The 19,147-nt window shown below is 45.3% G+C and overlaps 1 protein-coding gene across 6 annotated transcripts in view; it reads right to left on the bottom strand.

The window, feature by feature from the left end:
• LOC138647928 (uncharacterized) overlaps positions 1 to 19,147 on the bottom strand; it is a 223,022-nt gene that overhangs the window by 49,431 nt on the left and 154,444 nt on the right. For all 6 annotated transcript variants that reach the window (XM_069737300.1, XM_069737301.1, XM_069737304.1 and 3 more), the window contains exon 7: positions 5,999 to 6,070. In XM_069737300.1, the coding sequence (XP_069593401.1) occupies positions 5,999 to 6,070 (72 nt within the window). The remainder of the gene's footprint in view (positions 1 to 5,998; positions 6,071 to 19,147) is intronic.

Below are 19,147 nucleotides of genomic sequence, written 5' to 3'. Positions count from 1 at the left end.
TGGGTTTAGTCTGGAACCTCTGGAAGTTCCTATTCCTTTGAAAGGAATTGACTCTACACCTTTGGCTATGAATAAACCTCAGTACTGGACACAAGTGACCATGCGTATGACTCCCGTTCATCAGGAGGTGATTCGCTTCCTGGTACTGTATAATTTACATGATGTCTTAGTGCTTGGTCTGCCATGGTTACAAACTCATAACCCAGTCCTAGACTGGAAAACAATGTCTGTGTTAAGCTGGGGATGTCAGGGGGTTCATGATGATGCATCTCCGATTTCTATCGCTTCATCTACTCCTTCTGAGGTTCCGGTATTTTTGTCTGATTATCGGGAGGTTTTTGAGGAGCCTAAGCTCAGTTCGCTTCCTCCTCACAGGGATTGCGATTGTGCTATAGATTTGATTCCTGGCAGTAAATTCCCTAAAGGTCGTTTGTTCAATCTGTCAGTGCCAGAGCATACTGCTATGCGGAATTATGTTAAGGAGTCCTTGGAAAAGGGACATATCCGTCCATCTTCGTCCCCTTTGGGAGCAGGTTTTTTTTTCGTGGCCAAAAAAGATGGTTCCTTGAGGCCTTGCATAGATTATCGTCTTTTGAATAAGATTACAGTCAAATATCAGTATCCTTTGCCATTGTTGACTGATTTGTTCGCTCGCATTAAGGGGGCTAAATGGTTCACTAAGATTGATCTTCGGGGTGCGTATAATCTTGTGCGGATAAGGCAGGGTGATGAGTGGAAAACCGCATTTAATACGCCTGAGGGCCATTTCGAGTATTTGGTGATGCCTTTTGGACTTTCTAATGCTCCTTCTGTCTTCCAGTCTTTTATGCACGATATTTTCCGTGAATATCTGGATAAATTTATTATCGTGTATTTGGATGATGTTTTGGTTTTTTCTGATGACTGGGAGTCTCATGTTCAGCAGGTCAGGAAGGTGTTTCAGGTCCTGCGGGCCAATTCTTTGTTTGTAAAGGGTTCTAAATGTCTCTTTGGAGTCCAGAAGATTTCCTTTTTGGGGTATATTTTTTCCCCTTCTACTATTGAGATGGATCCCGTCAAGGTTCAGGCTATTTGTGACTGGACGCAGCCTACATCTCTTAAGAGTCTACAGAAGTTCTTGGGCTTTGCTAATTTTTATCGTCGCTTCATAACTAATTTTTCTAGTGTTGTTAAGCCTTTGACGGATTTGACTAAGAAGGGTGCTGATGTTACTGATTGGTCTCCTGCGGCTGTGGAGGCCTTTCAGGAACTTAAGCGCCGGTTTTCTTCTGCTCCTGTGTTGCGTCAGCCAGATACGTCGCTTCCTTTTCAGGTTGAGGTTGATGCTTCCGAGATCGGAGTGGGGCGGTTTTGTCACAGAGAAGCTCCGATGGCTCAGTGATGAAGCCATGTGCGTTCTTTTCTAGAAAATTTTCGCCCTCTGAACGGAATTATGATGTTGGTAATCGGGAGCTTTTGGCCATGAAGTGGGCATTTGAGGAGTGGCGTCATTGGCTTGAGGGTGCTAGACATCGTGTGCTGGTCTTGACTGATCACAAAAATGTGATGTACCTTGAGTCTGCCAAGCGTCTGAATCCTAGACAGGCTCGTTGGTCACTATTTTTCTCCCGTTTCAATTTTGTGGTTTCATACCTGCCAGGTTCAAAGAATGTGAAGGCGGATGCTCTTTCTAGGAGTTTTGTGCCTGACTCCCCTGGAAATTCTGAGGCCACTGGTATCCTTAGGGATGGGGTGATTTTATCGGCTGTCTCCCCAGACTTGCGACGTGCTTTGCAGGAGTTTCAGGCGGATAAACCTGATCGTTGTCCGCCGGAAAGACTGTTTGTTCCGGATAATTGGACCAGTAGAGTCATCTCCGAGGTCCATTCTTCTGTGTTGGCAGGTCATCCTGGAATATTTGGTACTAGAGACTTGGTGGCCAGGTCTTTTTGGTGGCCTTCCTTGTCGAGGGATGTGCGTTCTTTCGTGCAGTCTTGTGGAGTTTGCGCTCGGGCTAAGCCTTGCTGTTCTCGGGCCAGTGGATTGTTGTCACCTTTGCCTATCCCGAAGAGGCCTTGGACGCACATTTCCATGGACTTTATTTCGGATCTCCCTGTCTCTCAAAAAATGTCCGTCATATGGGTTGTGTGTGACCGCTTTTCTAAGATGGTTCATCTGGTACCCTTGCCTAAGTTACCTTCCTCCTCTGAGTTGGTCCCTCTGTTTTTTCAAAACGTGGTCCGTTTGCATGGCATTCCGGAGAACATCGTTTCTGACAGGGGATCCCAGTTTGTGTCTAGATTTTGGCGGACGTTCTGTGCTAAGATGGGCATTGATTTGTCCTTTTCGTCTGCATTCCATCCCCAGACGAATGGCCAGACGGAACGAACTAATCAGACTTTAGAAACTTATTTAAGGTGTTTTGTTTCTGCTGATCAAGATGACTGGGTTTCCTTTTTGCCGCTTGCCGAGTTTGCCCTTAATAATCGGGCTAGTTCTGCTACCTTGGTTTCTCCTTTCTTTTGTAATTCGGGGTTTCATCCTCGTTTTTCCTCTGGTCAGGTGGAGCCTTCTGATTGTCCTGGAGTGGACATGGTGGTGGATAGGTTGCATCGGATTTGGAGTCATGTGGTGGACAATTTGAAGTTGTCCCAGGAGAGGGCTCAGCAGTTTGCTAATCGCCGTCGCCGCGTGGGTCCTCGACTTCTTGTTGGGGACTTGGTGTGGTTGTCTTCTCGTTTTGTTCCTATGAAGGTCTCTTCTCCTAAGTTCAAGCCTCGGTTCATCGGTCCCTATAGGATCTTGGAAATTCTTAACCCTGTGTCGTTTCGTTTGGATCTCCCGGCATCGTTTGCTATTCATAATGTGTTCCATCGGTCGTTGTTGCGGAAGTATGAGGTACCTGTTGTTCCTTCGCTTGAGCCTCCTGCTCCGGTGCTGGTGGAGGGTGAATTGGAGTATGTTGTGGAGAAGATCTTGGATTCTCGTGTTTCCAGACGGAAACTCCAGTATTTGGTCAAGTGGAAGGGTTATGGTCAGGAGGATAATTCTTGGGTGATTGCCTCTGATGTTCATGCTGCCGATTTGGTCCGTGCTTTTCATAGGGCTCATCCTGGTCGCCCTGGTGGTTCTCGTTAGGGTTCGGTGATCCCTCCTCAAGGGGGGGTACTGTTGTGAGTTCTGTTTTTGGGCTCCCTCTGGTGGTTACTGATGGTACTGGGTGATTTGTGTTCTCTGCGGTCTCTGGTGTCCACCTGTTCCATCAGGTTATGGGAGTTTCCTATTTAACCTGGCCTTTTTGTCATTTCCTCGCCGGCTATCAATGTAATCAGCGTCTCTTTTTACCTCTGCTCCCTGCGTCTGTTATCTTCAGGACAAGCTAAGTTTTGATTTTCCTGTTCCACGTTTTGCTTTATTTTTGTCTTAGTCCAGCTTGCTGATATGTGATTCCTTGCTGCTGGTTGCTCTAGTGGGCTGAAATTACTCCTCATGTTCCATGAGTTGGCACATGAGTTCAAGTAATTTCAGGATGGTTTTTTTGAAGGGTTTTTCGCTGACCGCGCAGTTCACTTTTGTATCCTCTGCTATCTAGCTTTAGCGGGCCTCATTTTTGCTGATTCTATTTTCATAACTACGTATGTGCTTTCCTCTCATTTCACCGTTAATACATGTGGGGGGCTGCTATTTCTGTGGGGTGTTTCTCTGGAGGCAAGTGAGGTCTGTGTTTCTTCTAATAGGGGAAGTTTATCCTTCGGCTGGCGCGAGACGTCTAGGAATCATCGTAGGCACGTTCCCCGGCTACTGCTAGTTGTGTGTTTAGGTTCAGGATCGCAGTCAGCTCAGGTTCCATCACCCTAGAGCTTGTTTTGTTTTTGTGCTTGTCCTTTTGTGATCCCCTGCCATTGGGATCATGACAGTGGCAATAATGAACAGTGCAGAGCATTATATATGGCACAGCCTTATGTGGAGCATCTATGGGGCAATAATGAACAGTGCAGAGCATTCTATATATGGCACAGCTTTACGTGGAGCATCTATGGGGCCATAATGAACAGTGCAGAGTAATATATATATGGCACAGCTTTATAAGGAGCATCTATGGGGCCATAATGAACGGTGCAGAGCATTATATATGGCACAGCCTTATGTGGAGCATCTATGGGGCCATAATGAACGGTGCAGAGCATTCCATATGGCACAGCTTTATATGGAGCATCTATGGGGCAATAATGAACGGTGCAGAGCATTCCATATGGCACAGCTTTATGTGGAGCATCTATGGGGCAATAATGAACGGTGCAGAGCATTCCATATGGCACAGGTTTATATGGAGCATCTATGGGGCAATAATGAACGGTGCAGAGCATTCTATATGGCACAGCTTTATATGGAGCATCTATGGGGCAATAATGAACGGTGCAGAGCATTATATATGGGGCACAGCTTTATGTGGAGCATCTATGGGGCCATAATGAACGGTGCAGAGCATTCCATATGGCACAGCTTTTTGTGGAGCATCTATGGGGCAATAATGAACGGTGCAGAGCATTCTATATGGCACAGCTTTATATGGAGCATCTATGGGGCCATAAGGAACTGTGCAGAGCATTCTATATGGCACAGTTTTATATGGAGCATCTATGGGGCCATAATGAATGGTGCAGAGCATTCTATATGGCAAAGTTTTATATGGAGCATCTATGGGGCAATAACGAATGGTGCAGAGCATTCTATATGGCACAGCTTTCTATGAAACATCTATGGGGCCATAATGAACGATGCAGAGCATTATATGGGGCACAGTTGTATATGGAGCATCTATGGGGCAATAATGAACAGTATGGAGCATCTATTTTTATTTTTGAAATTTACCGGTAGCTGCTGCATTTCCACCCTAGGCTTATACTCGAGTCAATAAGTTTTCCCAGTTTTTTGTGGCAAAATTAGGGGGGTCGGCTTATACTTGGGTCGGCTTATACTCGAGTATATACGGTAGTTTGTGTGATATAACTACCTGGTTTAAGGGTATACAAATTCAAAGTTTGAAAAATTGTGAAGTTTACCAAATTTTTGCCAAAATTCAGATATTTTCACAAATTACTACAAAAAATATCGGTCTAAATTTACAACTAAAATAAAGTACAATGTGTTATAATAATAATAATAATAATAATAATAAAGCAATATCAGAATCCCTGGGATATGTAGAAGCATTCCATAGCTATTACCACATAAAGTGACACAGGACAGAATTGAAAACATTGGCCTGGTCAGGAAAGTGAAAACAGGCTTTGGGATGAAGGGGTTAATGTAAGTCTATAGCACTGGCCTCGTTCTCGCTTTCATAGATGTAGCTTGAGAAGTGACTTGCGGATCACACATCAAACACTAACAGATCTGGCAGGTCACAACTATCATAAGGCGACTGGAGCAGCCCCGATAACAGCAGAAAATGGCAGCTGCTGAGTATTCTACTACAGGCAGGGAACAGACATTACCGACGGTGAAATAAAAAAAATCACTGGAGTGGTGCTTTAAGAGAATTAAGATAATTTAACATTGCACAATCCGTTGATCGGTCAGGTCAGGACAGACATTACATTAATGTTTTTTTTGCTCCATGATATCACAGTGCTCTGCTGTCTAAGAGAGGTTGTCCAGGTTAGGCATAAAAGTCTTGTGAATCCTCACTCCTGTCAGAAGTCTCCGATTCCGGTACCGGGAGCGAGTAGGTGATATGCATAATCCCGGCCACATTCTGACAAGCTCAATTCACTTGTGAGGATGAGCAAGTCTGCAGTCACATAGAGTAACTGCAGACTTACGTAACATACCTGGAAACCTCCTTTAAGGAAAACTTGACCACATTTGTATCACTTTACAACTACTCCTCTCTGTTATGAAAAATATGATACAATACAATAGTGCATTTTACGTTTTTATGAAAAGTGTTTTTTTTTTAATTATTTAACTATGTGTTATTCTTTACCTATTTAAACAGATACATTTTTATACATACCAGGCCAAGTTCATCTGCACTATTCAGTAGCCGCTGGAGAAATCCTTTAAACAGTTCAACACTTTCTGTTTCCTTTAATGATTGAAAAAAAGAAGAGACAATATTACTATTTATATACACATAAAATATAAGAGAAGGCTGTTTTTTTATTTTTAGTGATGTCATTCCTTGGCTGAATCACTGCCTGTCCATTAATGTCATTCCTTGGCTGAATCACTGCCTGTCCATAAATTCCTGGCTATTACTTGTTATCATTGGAGTGCGTCTCTAATGGAAACCACGAGGACAATATACCCAATAATATAATATACTGTGTTTACCTAAAGCTGAATTTTCATCAAGTATCTTCATCAGTGAGCTTATGTTTTTTCTGCACCTAGCTACAGATGAAGTATATCAATGTGAACATGAAAAAGTCATGAACACACTGCTATAGACACTGGACCTGTACAAATCAGTTGGGTCTGGCTCACGCATAAATATGAACTGTCCAGGAGCCACTAACACCATTCGGTTTATAGAGGTTGTTTTAAGTTCTTTAAAGGATAAAATTGCAAAGTTGGATAAATAATTTAAGTGTTATTAAACATCCTCTTTGCATTCACAAATAGAGCAAATGTTAATTTTATTGTTGACTTATTGGCTAGGTTACCATCCACCGCTTCGGTCTGGCAGTGGTGGCTTCACATGCTTAGGTCCCAATTGATCAAAGCAATTAGGCTACGTTCACATTAGCGTTGCGCCGCCCTGCGTCGGCGACGCAACGCGCGACGCATGTTAAAACGCGCGCAAACGCGCGCAAAGACGCGCGCGTTTTGCGACGCGTGCGTCGTTTTTGACGAAAATCGGACGCACAGAAAATGCAACTTGTTGCATTTTCTTGCGTCCGACGCTAGCGTCGGAAACGACGCACGTGGCGAAAAACGCCACCCAAAAAACGCACGCGTCCCCTATGTTAAACATAGGGGCGCGTCGCCGCTGCGTCGCCGCTGCGTCGCCGACGCAACAGCGGCGCAACGCTAATGTGAACGTAGCCTTAGTCAAAAATTCTGGTCTAAATCACTTTGAAAAGCTCCTGTGGTCTGTCAGGAACAACCGAGGTCGGGCAGAAGGAAGACGAGGCGGGGGGGCCAATGTCGCCGGGGACACTAGGACCCAAGTAACAACCAGATCACAAATAACATTGAACTGTTCTGAGGAAGGTTCACTTTTGACCGAAAACGTTTAACAACAATTGGTTCTATGTCTGGACGCAAAATAAACTGAATTTTCTTCGTTTTCACAAACATTTGAGTGCCGAGTTATTCTGAACATTTGGCTACTAAGGGTGGGATACCCTACTCGAGCACCAACAATTACACTCCTACAGAGGGCCGTGTTTATTTATTCTATGTTTATAGTTTGGGCGGGATCAAAAGAGCAGTAACATGACTTGGTGAATTATTTGAACAAAATCAATTTGATGAATATGCGGTTTACATCTACTTTAGTGGACTTCGAATTCGATTTTTTTAAAATCCATGTTAATAATTGTATTCTGGCTACTGAAACTTTAAGAAAGCTGACCTCTACGAATTCCTTTTCACATTTTAAAAGTGCTCATCCATTTCACACTATAAGATCAGTCCCATATAGTCAACTTCTTTGTTTAAGAAAAATAATAATCATTATGATCGGTTTCAAAGGGAAAAAAAACTCCAAGCAAATGTGGGGCTAAGCACCTACGGATTTTTCGAATGCATCCATGTCCAGTGAAAATGTTAATTAAAATTCATTTATTTTCTCAAAATAAAAAAATAAAATATATTTATAAAATATTTTTAAAATACAGTACAACGCGTTTCGGCTGCTATTATTACAGTGCAGCCTTCATCAGGTAGTAAAAAAAACAAAAGGAGATGCCCCAGTTATTGCTTTCAAGAGAATCTATTAATTTACAGGCTTCTTCCTCTGTCCCAGCCCAGAAAATGATCAAATCATCTATATATCTACGGTATAATAATATTTTTTCTTTGTATTCAGATGCATACAACAGCGATGAGGACTCGAAACGCCCCATGAAGAGATTAGCGAAACTTGGTGCTACCCGAGTCCCCATCGCTGTACCGAGGCACTGCAAATAGAGTTTACCCTGAAACTCAAATTGCTCTTTTATATATATATATAAGAAAAATTAGTCTCTTTAGAGGCTACCATGTAGTTATTCGTCAGAGAAGGAGAACCTGATCTCTGGTCCTGCCCTGCTAATCTCTTCTAGGAACCCTCATAAATAAGAAAACTTGGAGGTTGTAACATCACTTTATAGTGCTTATTGTATGTATGTTCTTTTTGGTTTTTTTGCTACCTGATGAAGGCTGCACTGTCACACCTAGTCCTCTATCTTAGGCGAAATCACAATGCCCAAATATTTAAACTCATGAACCACCCATAAAGGAATCACAGGGTATAGTGTCAGAGGAGTCGCCATGTCCAGGGGCAGCAACACACACTTGTCCCAGTTAATAGATAATCCCGATAGAGCCCCAAAGTTAGTAATGCTATCATAGCCACCCTCAAAGACTCCTGAAGGAGGTAACCTTCACAAACTGCTGCTAAGAAGAGAAGCTAAAGCACAAGGTTATCTGGGTTATAATGACAAAATTGATACGTCCGTGTTTTCATAATCTCAATTTGTAGGTTTATGCCTTAATGTTAGTTTTATGCTTGCAAAGTTTTTTGTGATGTATGAAGACAGGTGTGTCCTCTATAAAGCGGAGGTCTTTCCACATCTTGCCGTACCTGGTTCCGTTGAAGTTTTAGTTAGTTAGATGTTTTAAATTTGATTGACTTCATGGAAAAAAACTTTGCTCAAAACATCATATCAAAACATTTTTTGGATAGGATTAAGAATTGCAAACCCAAACTTCCCACTTTTTATTTAATACCGAAACTTCACAAGAACCCTATGGATCCACCTGGAGGTCTCATAGTTGCAGGTAACGGTAGTCTTTGCAAAATAATTTCTGATGTGATTGATTATTTTTTAAGGCCCTTAGTCGTCTCTCTTCCATTGTACATCAGGGACACCACGTCGGCACTACAACGTCTTGACCAGATATGTCTGGAGGACAATTGTTGTGAATTCTGTGGCAGAGCTCCCTCCTGTGGTCACAAGTGGTACTTCGGCTGATTCTGTCTATGAGCTTCCGTTGGTGGAGGTGAGTGGTACTGCGGCTTCTGAGTTTCCTTCCTCAGGTGATGTGGTGAAGTCGTTAGGTGCTGCTCTATTTAACTCCACCTAGTGCTTTGCTCCTGGCCTCCAGTCAATGTTCTAGTATTGGTCTTGCTTCCTCCTGGATCGTTCCTGTGGCCTGTCTGCTCTGCATAAGCTAAGTTTTTCTTGTGTTATTTTTGTTTGCTATTTTTTCTGTCCAGCTTGCTTAATTGGTTTTTCTGGCTTGATGGAAGCTCTGGGACGCAGAGGGAGCACCTCCGTACCGTTAGTCGGTGCGGAGGGTCTTTTTGCCCCCTCTGCGTGGTTGTTTGTAGGGTTTTGTGTTGACCGCAAAGTTATCTTTCCTATCTTTGGTCTGTTCAGTAAGTTGGGCCTCACTTTGCTAAATCTATTTCATCTCTGCGTTTGTATTTTCATCTCTACTCACAGTCATTATATGTGGGGGGCTGCCTTTTCCTTTGGGGGTATTTCTCTGAGGCAAGGTAGGCTTATTTTTCTATCTTAGGCCTAGCTAGTTTCTCAGGCTGTGCCGAGTTGCATAGGGAGCGTTAGGCGCAATCCACGGCTGCCTCTAGTGTGGTTGGATAGGATTAGGGATTGCGGTCAGCAGAGTTCCCACATCTCAGAGCTCGTCCTATGTCTTTTGGTTATTGTCAGGTCACTTTGTGTGCTCTGAACTTCAAGGTCCATTGTGGTTCTGAATTACCTAATCATAACAGTACTGGAGGCCCAAAGTACTAATGCTTCTCAATAGAGGGAAAAAAGAAGTTCTGAGACCATTTTTTTTTCTTTGCACTGTGTTTTGCCTTTTTTTTCCCCTAGACATTTGGGTGGTTCAGGACACAGGTGTAGTGATGGACATTAAAGGTCTGTCTTCATGTGTGGATCATCTCACTGCAAGAGTACAAAATATTCAAGACTTTGTGGTTCAGAATTCTATGTTAGAACCAAGAATTCCTATTCCTGATTTGTTTTCTGGAGATAGAGCTAAATTTCTGAGATTCAAAAATAATTGTAAACGGTTTCTGGCTTTAAAACCTCGCTCCTCTGGTGACCCAGTTCAACAAGTTAGGATCATTATTTCTTTATTACGTGGCGACCCTCAAGACTGGGCATTTTCCCTTGCGCCAGGAGATCCTGCATTATGTAATATTGATGCGTTTTTCCTGGCGCTCGGATTGCTGTATGATGAACCTAATTTGGTGGATCAGGCAGAAAAAAATTTGCTGGCTCTGTGTCAGGGTCAGGATGAGATAGAGATTTATTGTCAGAAGTTTAGAAAGTGGTCCGTGCTCACTCAATGGAATGAAGGTGCGCTGGCAGCTATTTTCAGAAAGGGTCTCTCTGAAGCCCTTAAGGATGTCATGGTGGGATTTCCCATGCCTGCTGGTCTGAATGAGTCTATGTCTTTGGCCATTCAGATCGGTCGACGCTTGCGTGAGCGTAAATCTGTGCACCATTTGGCAGTATTATCCGAGCATAAACCTGAGCCTATGCAGTGCGATAGGACTTTGACCAGAGTTGAACGGCAAGAACACAGACGTCAGAATGGGCTGTGTTTCTACTGTGGTGATTCCACTCATGCTATCTCCGATTGTCCTAAGCGCACTAAGCGGTTCGCTAGGTCTGCCACCATTGGTACGGTACAGTCAAAATTTCTTTTGTCCGTTACTTTGATCTGCTCTTTGTCATCTTATTCTGTCATGGCATTTGTGGATTCAGGCGCTGCCCTGAATTTGATGGACTTGGAGTATGCTAGGCGTTGTGGGTTTTTCTTGGAGCCCTTGCAGTATCCTATTCCATTGAGAGGAATTGATGCTACGCCTTTGGCCAAGAATAAGCCTCAGTACTGGACCCAGCTGACCATGTGCATGGCTCCTGCACATCAGGAGGATATTCGCTTTCTGGTGTTGCATAATCTGCATGATGTGGTCGTGTTGGGGTTGCCATGGCTACAAGTCCATAACCCAGTATTAGATTGGAAATCTATGTCTGTGTCCAGCTGGGGTTGTCAGGGGGTACATGGTGATGTTCCATTTCTGTCTATTTCGTCATCCACCCCTTCTGAGGTCCCAGAGTTCTTGTCTGATTACCGGGATGTATTTGATGAGCCCAAGTCCAATGCCCTACCTCCGCATAGGGATTGTGATTGTGCTATCGATTTGATTCCTGGTAGTAAGTTTCCTAAAGGTCGACTGTTTAATTTTTCTGTACCTGAGCACGCCGCTATGCGGAGTTACGTGAAGGAGTCCTTGGAGAAAGGTCATATTCGCCCGTCATCGTCGCCATTGGGAGCGGGGTTCTTTTTTGTGGCCAAGAAGGATGGTTCGCTGAGACCTTGTATAGATTACCGCCTTCTAAATAAAATCACGGTCAAATTTCAGTACCCCTTGCCGCTGCTATCTGATTTGTTTGCTCGGATCAAGGGGGCTAGTTGGTTCACCAAGATAGATCTTCGTGGTGCGTATAATCTTGTGCGTATTAAGCGGGGTGATGAATGGAAAACTGCATTTAATACGCCCGAGGGCCATTTTGAGTACCTAGTTATGCCTTTCGGACTTGCCAATGCTCCATCGGTGTTTCAGTCCTTTATGCATGACATCTTCCGAGAGTACCTGGATAAATTCCTGATTGTATACTTGGATGATATTTTGGTCTTCTCGGATGATTGGGAGTCTCATGTGAAGCAGGTCAGAATGGTGTTCCAGGTCCTGCGTGCTAATTCTTTGTTTGTGAAGGGATCAAAGTGTCTCTTTGGTGTTCAGAAGGTTTCATTTTTGGGGTTCATTTTTTCCCCTTCTACTATCGAGATGGACCCTGTTAAGGTCCAGGCCATCTATGATTGGACTCACCCGACATCTCTGAAGAGTCTGCAAAAGTTCCTGGGCTTTGCTAATTTTTATCGTCGCTTCATCTGTAATTTTTCTAGTATTGCTAAACCATTGACCGATTTGACCAAGAAGGGTGTTGATGTGGTCAATTGGTCTTCTGCTGCTGTGGAAGCTTTTCAAGAGTTAAAGAGTCGTTTTTCTTCTGCCCCTGTGTTGTGTCAACCAGATGTTTCGCTTCCGTTCCAGGTCGAGGTTGATGCTTCTGAAATTGGAGCGGGGGCTGTTTTGTCGCAGAGAAGTTCTGATTGCTCGGTGATGAAACCATGCGCCTTCTTTTCCAGGAAGTTTTCGCCTGCTGAGCGAAATTATGATGTTGGCAATTGAGAGTTGCTGGCCATGAAGTGGGCATTCGAGGAGTGGCGTCATTGGATTGAAGGAGCTAAGCATCGCGTGGTGGTCTTGACTGATCACAAGAACTTGACTTATCTCGAGTCTGCCAAACGGTTGAATCCTAGACAGGCTCGTTGGTCGCTGTTTTTCTCCCGTTTTGACTTTGTGGTTTCGTACCTTCCGGGCTCTAAAAATGTGAAGGTGGATGCCCTGTCTAGGAGTTTTGTGCCCGACTCTCCGGGTTTGTCTGAGCCGGCGGGTATTCTCAAAGAGGGAGTAATTTTGTCTGCCATCTCCCCTGATTTGCGGCGGGTTCTGCAAAAATTTCAGGCTAATAAACCTGATCGTTGCCCAGCGGAGAGACTGTTTGTCCCTGATAGGTGGACGAATAAAGTTATCTCTGAGGTTCATTGTTCGGTGTTGGCTGGTCATCCTGGAATCTTTGGTACCAGAGATTTAGTGGCTAGATCCTTTTGGTGGCCGTCTCTGTCGCAGGATGTGCGTTCTTTTGTGCAGTCCTGTGGGATTTGTGCTCGGGCTAAGCCCTGCTGTTCTCGTGCCAGTGGGTTGCTTTTGCCCTTGCCGGTCCCGAAGAGGCCTTGGACACATATCTCTATGGATTTTATTTTGGATCTCCCCATCTCTCAAAAAATGTCGGTCATTTGGGTGGTTTGTGATCGCTTCTCTAAGATGATCCATTTGGTACCCTTGTCTAAATTACCTTCCTCCTCTGATTTGGTGCCATTGTTCTTCCAGCATGTGGTTCGTTTACATGGCATTCCAGAGAACATAGTTTCTGACAGAGGTTCCCAGTTTGTTTCGAGGTTTTGGCGAGCTTTTTGTGCTAGGATGGGCATTGATTTGTCTTTTTACTCGGCTTTCCATCCTCAGACTAATGGCCAGACCGAACGAACCAATCAGACCTTGGAAACATATCTGAGATGCTTTGTTTCTGCTGATCAGGATGATTGGGTGTCCTTCTTGCCTTTGGCTGAGTTCGCCCTTAATAATCGGGCCAGCTCGGCTACCTTGGTTTCGCCGTTTTTCTGCAACTCTGGGTTCGATCCTCGTTTCTCTTCAGGGCAGGTTGAGTCTTCGGACTGTCCTGGTGTGGATACGGTGGTGGACAGGTTACAGCAGATTTGGACTCATGTAGTGGACAATTTGACCTTGTCCCAGGAGAAGGCTCAACGTTTCGCTAATCGCAGACGCTGTGTGGGTCCCCGACTTCGTGTTGGGGATTTGGTTTGGTTGTCATCTCGTCATATTCCTATGAAGGTTTCCTCTCCTAAGTTTAAGCCTCGTTTCATTGGTCCGTATAGGATTTCTGAGGTTCTTAATCCTGTGTCTTTTCGTTTGACCCTTCCAGATTCTTTTTCCATCCATAACGTATTCCATAGGTCATTGTTGCGGAGATACGTGGCACCTATGGTTCCATCTGTTGATCCTCCTGCCCCGGTTTTGGTGGAGGGGGAGTTGGAGTATATTGTGGAGAAGATTTTGGATTCTCATGTTTCGAGACGGAAACTCCAGTATCTGGTTAAGTGGAAGGGTTATGGTCAGGAAGATAATTCCTGGGTCTTTGCCTCTGATGTCCATGCTGCCGATCTTGTTCGTGCCTTTCATATGGCTCATCCTGGTCGGCCTGGGGGCTCTGGTGAGGGTTCGGTGACCCCTCCTCAAGGGGGGAGGGGTACTGTTGTGAATTCTGTGGCAGAGCTCCCTCCTGTGGTCACAAGTGGTACTTCGGCTGATTCTGTCTATGAGCTTCCGTTGGTGGAGGTGAGTGGTACTGCGGCTTCTGAGTTTCCTTCCTCAGGTGATGTGGTGAAGTCGTTAGGTGCTGCTCTATTTAACTCCACCTAGTGCTTTGCTCCTGGCCTCCAGTCAATGTTCTAGTATTGGTCTTGCTTCCTCCTGGATCGTTCCTGTGGCCTGTCTGCTCTGCATAAGCTAAGTTTTGCTTGTGTTATTTTTGTTTGCTATTTTTTCTGTCCAGCTTGCTTAATTGGTTTTTCTGGCTTGCTGGAAGCTCTGGGACGCAGAGGGAGCACCTCCGTACCGTTAGTCGGTGCGGAGGGTCTTTTTGCCCCCTCTGCGTGGTTGTTTGTAGGGTTTTGTGTTGACCGCAAAGTTATCTTTCCTATCTTTGGTCTGTTCAGTAAGTTGGGCCTCACTTTGCTAAATCTATTTAATCTCTGCGTTTGTATTTGAGACTGTTGAGGACACGAATACCTTAAAATCGCTACCGAGGCATTTTAAAAAACGTCATGGTTGCTTGAGCAGGAATCTGCAGTTAGAAAGTAGATGGATTTATCGCCTAGGGGCCAGGGGCCGACAAGGTCTAAATGAAAATTTGAGATTTTCAGCATTTCTTTAAACTTCTTCAGTAGAAGGGCGTCCTTGTAATTGTGAGGAGACTCACTTTTATCTATATGTGTTATGTTTTTAACTGTGTTAATTTATATGTGTTATTAAAATTTTTTCTTTATTTTGTTCATTAGATAGTTGCTCATGGGGCTATTTGGACGGGGCTAATTTCCACTTATGGTTTTCTTTACATTTTCCTGCAACCCAAATTTATGGACACAAGTTGGGTTTCCCATTGCATTCTTGAAGGTTGAACTTTCCTCCAATGATGATGGTGTCTTTCTGTTCCTCACCCCCATGTCTCAAGCAAAGAACATGATATACGCAGACAAAATGCGGTTCGAGGATTGTTAAGTTTGACATTTTATATAGTTGATACCTTGGGAGGGTGTAATATATATATATATATATATATATATATATATATATATATATATTGTAGGGATTTCACTCACTCAGCTGCGACGGCTGACACTCAGGAGACATGTTCCTTTAAAGTTCACTGGGTTTATTGCTTCATAAACCATGTGGCAAACAACAGAAAACAAATAGCCTTTGGTTCAGGTAAAGAAAAACAAGTGTCCAGTTCATCCGGCTCAGTCCTGAAGCCGTAACACACTCAGGAGGGTTTCACCTCCACACATACCTACCTGTGTTAAGCATTAGGCTTTCTTTTATATGTCTAACCACACCCAGAACCCATCACATGACCAGACATGTGGTTGTGACATCACCACAGGTCCTGAAACACATATAGGTAGCCATGGTTACATCACAGCAACAAGCCATCTATAAGACACATATCTCCCATCGATTAGACATCCTTTAGCCACGCTACATACCTCCCCCCTCTGCCTAAAGCCGTGGGGCTTGGCACTTTCTCCCACTAGACAAGGGATTCTTGACAGGGCATCAGCATTACCGTGCAGCTTTCCGGCCCTATGTTCCACATGGAAACAGAAGTCCTGCAGGGCTAAGAACCAACGGGTGACCCTAGCATTTCTACCCTTCGTTTCCCTCATCCACCTAAGTGGGGCATGGTCGGATATCAGTCTAAATTTACGTCCCAGCAAATAGTACTGTAATGTGTCGACTGCCCATTTTATGGCCAAGCACTCCTTTTCAACGACTGAGTAGTTCTTTTCAGACGAGGACAGCTTCCTACTCAGATAGAGAACAGGATGCTCCTCTCCATGTAGTTCTTGGGAAAGGACTGCTCCCACCCCAACATCTGAGGCATCTGTCTGAAGAATAAACTCTTTCTTGAAGTTTGGGGCCATCAGAACGGGTTGCTTACATAAAGCCTCTTTCATTTCTTGGAAGGCTGAATCTGTTTCTTCGGACCACTTAACCATTACTGATTTTGTCCCTTTTAGCAGGTCAGTCAGAGGCGCCGCCATTGTGGCGAAGTTTGGGATGAACCTCCTGTAATATCCCACGATTCCCAGGAAGGCTTTAACTTGCTTCTTGGAAACTGGTTTTGGCCATGTTTGAATTGCCTCCACTTTACTGATTTGGGGTTTTATTTCTCCATGACCCACTATGTATCCAAGGTACTTAGCTTCTTCTTTACCCAATGCACACTTCTTCGGGTTTATTGTAAATCCGGCCTCTCTTATAGCATCAAACACCGCTTGGACTTTCTCCAGATGACTCTCCCAGTCCGGGCTAAAGATGACGATATCATCTAGGTACGCAGCAGCGTATGCCTTGTGGGGTGCAAGGACTCTATCCATAGCCCTTTGGAAGGTGGCCGGAGCTCCCTGTAGGCCAAATGGCATCCGGACATACTGGAAGCATCCATCTGGTGTAGAAAACGCCGTCTTCTCCTTGGCTTCCTGTGCCATGGGGATCTGCCAATACCCCTTCGTCAAATCCAAGGTGGTTATGTACCTGGCGGGCCCAAGCCTTTCGATGAGCTCATCAACTCGGGGAATGGGATATGCGTCGAACTTGGAGACCTCATTCAACTTCCTATAGTCGTTGCAAAATCTCCACTCCCCATCAGGTTTTGGGACCAGGACAATTGGGCTCGACCAACCGCTCTTGGATTCCTCAATGACTCCAAGCTTCAACATACGCTCCACTTCCTTGGAGACTATTTCTCGACGGGCCTCAGGAATTCTATAGGGCTTCACGTTCACGCGCACATGGGGCTCTGTCAGGACCTCATGCTCTATGACCTTCGTGTACCCAGGCAACTCGGAAAACAGGTCCCTGTTTTTCTGGAGTAACTCCCGGCATTGCTGTTTCTGGGACTCCGATAGCGTCTCCGCTATAGTAACCGCTCCAACCTCATCTTCTGGGTTGCTTAACAACGATGGAGTTACTGTCGGCTCTCTATCTTGCCACGGCTTGATAAGGTTGACATGGTATACTTGGAATGGTTTCCGTCTTCCTGGTTGGTGAATTTTATAGTTTACTTCACCAAGTTTCTCGACAACCTCATATGGCCCTTGCCATTTGGCCAAGAACTTGCTTTCCACTGTCGGAACTAACACAAGAACTCGGTCTCCCGGATTGAATTGCCTCACTCTTGCAGACCGGTTGTAGACCCTGGCCTGAGCTTCTTGTGCTTGGAGAAGGTGTTCTTTCACGATAGGCATCACCTTTGCAATCCTCTGCTGCATCAGGGCCACATGCTCAATGACGCTTCTGTGGGGCGTGACTTCGGCTTCCCAGGTTTCCTTGGCTATATCCAGGAGTCCTCGTGGATGTCGGCCATACAGAAGCTCAAACGGTGAGAAACCTGTGGAGGCCTGTGGAACTTCACGAATGGAAAACATCAAATAGGGTAAGAGACAATCCCAGTCTCTACCGTCTTTCTCTATAGCTTTTCTCAGCATGCTCTTCAGTGTCTTGTTAAATCTTTCAACAAGGCCATCTGACTGGGGATGGTACACCGAGGTCCTCAACTGGGAGATTTTCAGGGCTTTGCATAGTTCCCTCATCACCTTGCTCATGAAAGGTGTCCCCTGGTCAGTCAGGATCTCCTTCGGCAGACCTGTCCGGGAAAAGACATGGACCAACTCGCGAGCTATACTCTTTGAAGAAGAATTTCTCAAGGGAATTGCCTCAGGATAGCGTGTGGCGTAGTCCAGGATGACTAATATATACTGATGGCCCCGGGCTGATTTAACTAAGGGACCGACCAAGTCCATGGCAATTCTCTCGAATGGCACCTCAATAATGGGCAGTGGCACAAGGGGGTTCCGGAAATGAGGAGTGGGAGCAGTTAGCTGACATGTAGGGCAGGACCTGCAATAGTTCACTATTTCCCGGTGGCACCCAGGCCAATAGAACCTCTGCACAACCCGTTCCTGCGTTTTTTCCACCCCTAGGTGTCCACCCAAGATGTGTGAATGGGCCATGTCCAACACCTTCCGTCTATATGGACCCGGCACTACCAACTGCTCTACCAACTCCTCCCTTATTTTCGTGACCCGGTACAACAACTCCCTGCTCATTAGAAAATGGGGAAATCTTGTGTCTGCCCCCGGCTCCTGTACCACCCCGTCAATAACTGTGACATTATTAAAGGCTTCCCTCAGAGTGGGGTCCCTATGTTGGGCAGTCCCAAAATTTTCACCGGATACCTCTAACTCCAGAATGTCAGATGCAGGGGACACTTCCTCCTCATCTCCAGCCAGGACACAAAAAGGAAATCTGTCTGACTCTGGGTGTGGCACCACCCTTCCCGGGTTCACTGGTTCCCTACTCTTGCTAGGGAGCTCAGAACCTTTCCCCCACAAATCCCAAAACAAACAGAAATCCCGGCCAATAATTATAGGGTGCAACAAGTCCTGAACGACGCCGACTATGTGGGACTCCGTGCCACATGTCGTTTCAATGTTCACACTGGCCACAGGGTAGTCCTTTGCATCACCATGTATGCACCGCACTCCGACCTTCTTTCCCGGGAGCAGGTGGAGAGGAAAAGTGGCCCTCACCAGGGTCACTAGGCTCCCCGAGTCTAACAGTGTCGTTACTGCTTGACCGTTCACCTTCACGGGACATGCTTGAGGTCCCTCGTTGGGCGGAGAGTTCACACTGCAAGCTGGATACGCATAGTATGAACAACGGCGTCCCATGCTGCAGTCCATCTGCTCAGTGGTTTGGGAACAACGGGCAGCTATATGTCCTGGCTTGTGGCACCTCCAACAAATAATATCACCCGTGGGGACCTTGGGCACCACCTCCCCCGCCCTTTGTGACCTTGGACGCACCACCCCTTTTTGGGACTCAGCTGCCTTCTGGGATCCCCAGTACGGCATGGGCTGCCTCCCGAAGGAGCCTTCCAACCCTTGGTACCTCTTAACCAGTCCGATCAGCTCGTCGGCATTC

This window comes from Ranitomeya imitator, chromosome 8 (assembly GCF_032444005.1).
Source record: "Ranitomeya imitator isolate aRanImi1 chromosome 8, aRanImi1.pri, whole genome shotgun sequence".
Taxonomy (NCBI): domain Eukaryota; kingdom Metazoa; phylum Chordata; class Amphibia; order Anura; family Dendrobatidae; genus Ranitomeya; species Ranitomeya imitator.
Note: the sequence above shows the minus strand (reverse complement) of the source record. Positions and strands in the feature narration are given on the sequence as shown.